This window comes from Octodon degus, unplaced genomic scaffold, assembly GCF_000260255.1.
Source record: "Octodon degus isolate 3935 unplaced genomic scaffold, OctDeg1.0 scaffold00130, whole genome shotgun sequence".
NCBI classification, from domain to species: Eukaryota; Metazoa; Chordata; class Mammalia; order Rodentia; family Octodontidae; genus Octodon; species Octodon degus.
In genome coordinates, this window is record NW_004524706.1 from 2668305 (window position 1) to 2674168 (window position 5864).

The 5864-nt window shown below is 37.5% G+C and overlaps 1 protein-coding gene across 6 annotated transcripts in view; it reads right to left on the reverse strand.

The window, feature by feature from the left end:
- Zmym6 (zinc finger MYM-type containing 6) overlaps positions 1-5864 on the reverse strand; it is a 46808-nt gene that overhangs the window by 30358 nt on the left and 10586 nt on the right. For 5 of the 6 annotated variants that reach the window (XM_023701104.1, XM_023701106.1, XM_023701103.1 and 2 more), the window contains 2 exons: positions 3084-3168; positions 2171-2420 (listed from right to left, as the gene is read on the reverse strand). In XM_023701104.1, coding sequence (XP_023556872.1) covers positions 2171-2420; positions 3084-3168 — 335 coding nt within the window. The remainder of the gene's footprint in view (positions 1-2170; positions 2421-3083; positions 3169-5864) is intronic. The other variant, XM_023701107.1, reaches the window with a different exon arrangement.

Here is a 5864-nt window from a genome sequence, read left to right on the forward strand (position 1 = left end):
AATTTCTTTTTTTTGTGGTACCAGGGATTGAACTCAGGACCTTGTGCTTGCCAGGCAAGTGCTTATTCTACTGAGCTATCTCCCAGCCCCTACATAAAATATTCTAAAACCCTTCTCTCCTTTTTAGTTGGACATTTTCATTTTACCAAGATTTACTTTTAGATAACTCAGGCTATCTGGGTATGATGGTGTATATCTATAATCCTAGCATTCAGGAGGCTGATGAAGGAAGACTGCTTACAGTTTGAGGCCAGCCTGGGATACTTGTAAGTTTAGGGCCAGGCTGAACTACAAAGCAAGAGCCTACCTCAAACAAAACAAAACCAAACAAAACAGATAAACTAACACACCAAGCAAATAAACTGTTACACATCTCCAAATCAAAAGAAAAATCTATAGCCATGAGCTCAAGGCCAGCCTGGGCACAAAGTGAGTTCAAAGCCAGTCTGACCTGCACAGTGAAACCCTGTCTCAAAAAAAAAAGCTTATTAATTGTTATATTACACATACTACATAATTATAAGTAACAGTATAATTTAAATTTTATTAATAAAATCTCACTAAGTACCTGCTATATGCTAGGCCATGTGTTAACTTTGTTCCTTACAAATTAGTGACACACACGTGACCCCAGCACTCAGGAGGCAGGGTCAGGACTGCCATAAATTCAAAGTCACCCTAGGATACTGAGCTCAAGGCCAGCCTTAACTATATAGCAAGACCCTATCTCAAAAAAGCAAAAACATAAACTAATCTAGGAATTTGATTTTTTTTTTTTTTTTTTTTTTTTTTTTTTCAGAACCAGGGATTGAACTCAGACCCTTGCACTTGCCAGGGAAGTGCTTATTCCACTGAGCCATCTCCCTGGCCCCTAGGAATTAGATATTATCTGCAAATATATAACTGAGATTCAGAACAGTTAAAATATCTAGCCCAAGAGCACTCAGCTAGTAAATCATGGAGTCACAATTGGAAAAATCAAGCTATTTTTCATTGTATTTCTTTGAGACCATCTTTCTTTGTAGTTCAAGCTAGCCTCCAACTCACAATTCTCCTGCCTCAGCTTCCTAAGTGTTGAGATTACAGGTGTGCACCACCATGCCATTCTCTTTCTTTTAGGGGTCAGTGCTGGGGATCTAACCTAGAGCCTCTCGCACGCTCAGCAAATAATCTACCACTAAGCTTTACTGCTAGCAACAAAACCCAACTCTTAAGTTTTCTTACTCTATGTTAGTGACCACTGCCAACACAATTTTTAAAAACTTTCATCTGCTGCTTCATTCATGTTTCTACTCATGACCGCTGCTGGCTAGCAAAATACCTATCTCTCATATGGGCTTTTGGGGTGGCCACTGAATCTAGCCCCATTGGTTCCAGTGAATAAAACCTGGCTAGAGTTGGAGGCTTACGCTATCTCTGGAATTATAATACCACAAAAATAGGCAAAACACGCCAAATTCTTCAAATATATTAAGACAAAAAAGGTTCATGTGACTTTGCTATTTGTTCCTCTGTTCTAAGTATTACTATAAAGAATAATGACCTCATCAAAGTTCACAAGGTTGCATAGTCATGACCCCTTAGAATTTTTACCTTTCTAAAGAATTAAATCTTTCATATACTAAAGTGTTATTATTTTATTTTAAATTTCAGTAAATCTCAAGATAACTGTTACTCATTTTATTTTATTTATTTATTTTTTGTGGAATCAGGGATGGAACTCAGGTCCTTGCGGTTGCCAAGGAATGTTACTCATTTTAAACAGCTACTGTTCACAATTACAAGCTATACGAGTGGTCCTGTAACTCCCACAACTGGTTTACTTCCTTCCACAGTATAATTTACAGTGAGAAACAGAAAGCTAGGGGCAGGGGAGATGGCTCAGTGGAATAGTGCTTCCCTGGCAAGTGCAAGGGCCTGGGTTCAATCCCAGGTTCCAACAAAAAAAAGAAAGAAAGAAAGAAACAGAAAGCTGGTTTAGGTAATACCTCTAATGCTAAGCCCCTTATTTGATAGTCAAAAAGTAGGCTAATTTGAAAATTCCCAAATAAGCTAAAAAGGAACTTGCACAGAAATGTGCTACATACATTTAAAATAGCACTAGCATTATTGAACTATATACACATTTGAAAAAGTAAAGTGAAAAGGGATGTCACTAAAAATTAGATACTTGGAACAGTTTGCGCAGGTTTTCTTAGCAGGAGGCAGCAGGCAGACAGGTAAGGAAAATCCAGCAATGCACTGTGTGGAACAGAAGAGCTGAGTAGATCCTGTCTTGTGGTACGCGGTTTGCCCCTTACGAAGCATTCTTTTACAACCAGAACAAAAAACTTGAATCGCTACAGCTGGGACTGAAGGAAGCAATATATTTGGGGCAGACGATGTGAGAGAAAGTTGAAAGCCTGGGGTCAGCTGTTGAGCTACCAAAACAAAATATAAAAAAAAAAAAAGTTTTAGAATTAAAATTAAGGCAAATATATTATTTTACAGTACAAATTTTCTCAGTTTTGAAATCCAACACTAATGAAATAATAAGTACTCCAAAACAAGAGATTTCAAACTTTGTCTTTATCATGGCTCATGATAAAGATTACATTTTAAAGTATAATTTATTTCTCATATGCATGCATTTGTGGAGGATTGTGTATAATTCAGACATAAGACAGGTATTGTGACACACATGTATATTCCCAGAACTCAGTAAGTTCAAGGTCTGCATGAACTACAAAACAAAACCTGTCTCAAAACAAAGTAAAATAAAACATAGAACCATAAACAATTAAAATACAAATTTCACAAAACAATAATTTTCTTAATGTATCACATTCTGATTCTATTTCATTTTTTTAAATGGTGAGAAAGGCCAGCTCCACTTGTCTGAAAAACATGGAAGAGAAAAATATACGAAGTACTTCCCTTTATTTTACTAGACAGTGAACAGTATTAACTGTAATTAACTTTTAGTCCCAAGGCTGGGGTTATAGCTCAGCAGCATAAGCACCTGCCTGGCAAGTGCAAGGTCCTGAGTTCAATCCCCAGTACCAAAAAATAAAAAAAAAAATTTCTACAGTTCTGTTTCTTACCCAGAGGACTTTCATTAACTGAAAATACAGCACTGATTTTTAGTTCACTTCCTTGAGTTTTTGGCTGTTGGGCACAGGCATACTCCTTATTTAAAAAGATCAAGAAAGATAGAGAAATACACTTAAGTAAACTAGAAATTCAACCAAATACTAATTCTATCATTCACTATTTACACATCCTAATAATAATCACCATTATAAAAGTACAAATCTATAATGCACTGTACTAGAATGAATCTTTACAAAGGCAATCTTTCAGAACTGAAAAAGTTTTAATTTAAATTTTTATATTTACTTTTTAAATGTAATCCATAGCTATCCCAATCTCATATAACACTTGGTTTTTAGCATGTATTTACAAGAGAGTGATAAATAAAATTAAATATGAAATAGAATTTAGATCTAAATTAGTAATTGTAGTCAACAGACTTACCAGCTGTCATATCTATTAATGGCAGAAAAGATACAAGAATTTCAATGCAATCTGTTCATTATACACAAATCAGTCTAAATCAGATTAATCGTTAATATATCTTTAAAATGTGCAATAAAATGCAATCTTTGAACATATTTAATGTCTATCTACTCATCCTGAAAGACTGCCCTTTATTTATAAGTCACATACTTTACTTTCTTTTTTGGTGCTAAAATAGCCTTCTTACATTTTAAAATGAAGTTTAAAAAGATATCTGACTTCTTTGAAATAGTAGTGGTATTTTCCTCTTAGCAAAATAAACTGTTTACTTTTGAAATGTCTGTAGACTATCAAATAGTAAAACTGAGGAACCCCTGCATTAATTCACCCTTTCCCATGATCTGTATTAAGCCCTGAGAAGACGCTGCCTGTGCAGCCTACACAGCTGCACTTTCTGTTTAAGTAAGGAAAGCTGTTCAGTAGCTTGCTGAGGTCACAAAGACAGTAAATAAAAATACACAGACAGTAATCAAGCCCAGGTGTCTCGGTTCCAAAATCCATTGCATCTCCCTCATAGATGTACACATATAGTATCACTGCTACAATTCAAACTCTGGCCCACAAATGAAATTAAGTGGATTTTTTTGTTTTTTGTTTTTGACGGAACCAGGGATTGAACTCAGGCCCTTGCACTTGCCAGGGAAGCACTACTGAGCCACCTCCCCAGCCCCAATTAAGTGGTTTTGTCATAGCTTCTCCCACCTACTTTCTCTCATAGCATTTATCGTAACACTATTTCATATTTATTTGGATGCTAATTAATGGCAAACATAATCTTCATACACTAGACTGGAAGGACTATATCTACCATGTGTAGAAATCATATTTGTTTCTTCACCTCTCTATACCCAATACCCAGCACAGTAAATGCAACACAATAGAGAATATGATGGATTGATGAACCTGCAAAAGGTAGAGGTTCAGCACACCATATATACCTTTTTCTACTCATCAGAAAGAGTGCTTAAGATTTTTTTTTTTGGGGGGGGGGCGGAACCGGGGATTGAACTCAGGCCCTTGCGCTTGCCAGGGAAGCGCTTATTCTACTGAGCCATCTCCCCGGCCCAAAGTGCTTAAGATTTTTAAAGAAACTATTCTGGGGCCAGCCAGATAGCTCAGCAGACTAAAGCACCTGTTTAGGCAGAGCAGCTGGGGTTCAATACCTGGTGGGCCCCGGCCCCCAGGGTGCCCTGAGACAGAGATTGAGACTGGGCATGGTGGCACACAGCTGTAATCCAGCGCTTGGGAGGCTGAAAACAGGAGAATCACTATGAATCCAATCTATGTAGTAAGACCCTGTAGACCCTGTACCAAATACATTTTTTTAAAAAAGGAAAAGAGAACAAACTATTTTGCTTTATCATCAACTCAATTTCTTAATTTTTTTTTTTCCTGAATTTAGGACAAGGTCTACAGGGTCTCACTACGTAGACTGGACTTGTAGTGACTCTCCTGTTTTCAGCCTCCCAAGTGCTGGGATTACAGGCATGTGCCAGCACACCCAGTCTCAATTGCCAACCCCGGCTGCTGCGCTCTGCCTAAGTGAGCGCTTTAAATTTCTAATATTTTCACTCCACAAAGTATTTCAAATCTTACTTGCAAGCCCAAACCTCACATATTTCCTCCTCACAGATGTCTGAATTTCACCAGGTAAAAACAAGCAACTAAAAACTCTTCAACTTCCTAATTCTCTTCTCCACCAAGTCTATAAATTTATCAGCCAATTTTTCTCTTACCTAACAGGAAAAAGCAACACGCCTAATGACAGGTAAAAGGCTGCTTACCTTCTGAACTCATTTCTCCTCTCCCTTCTTGAGCTTTCCATTCTCCCTTCACATTGCACCTTTCTCTGTTGCCATGTTTTCTTTCCCTCTGGTTTAAAAATGAATCTGTTCCCTTAAGAACTGCCCTCAGTGAAAGAAATTAAGACACTCTCTCAGGCTTTCACAGAGAGCACATTGGTCAAGCAATGGCTGTGACTCATCCACATGGCTGCACTGACAAAGGTTCTACAATCTGAGGTACAGGACCTCAGGATAAATCCTGAGGGGATTTCACTGACCTTCTCAGACCAAAAAGCTACAACTCTTGTTGCATAGTTCCCGGTTTACCTTGGTCTTAACCATCCAGTAGAAAAGTATGAAGACGAAATATAGAAAATAAAGCCATGCTGTTAAGTTGAGCTGTGGGGGACTCAGGTCAATAATTTCTGACATTGCCAGTTAACCAGAAGACCCAGTGCTATTATGGGCTACTGGACTCTTTTAGAATATTTTGCTGAGTTTACACACCTATAATATTCAATA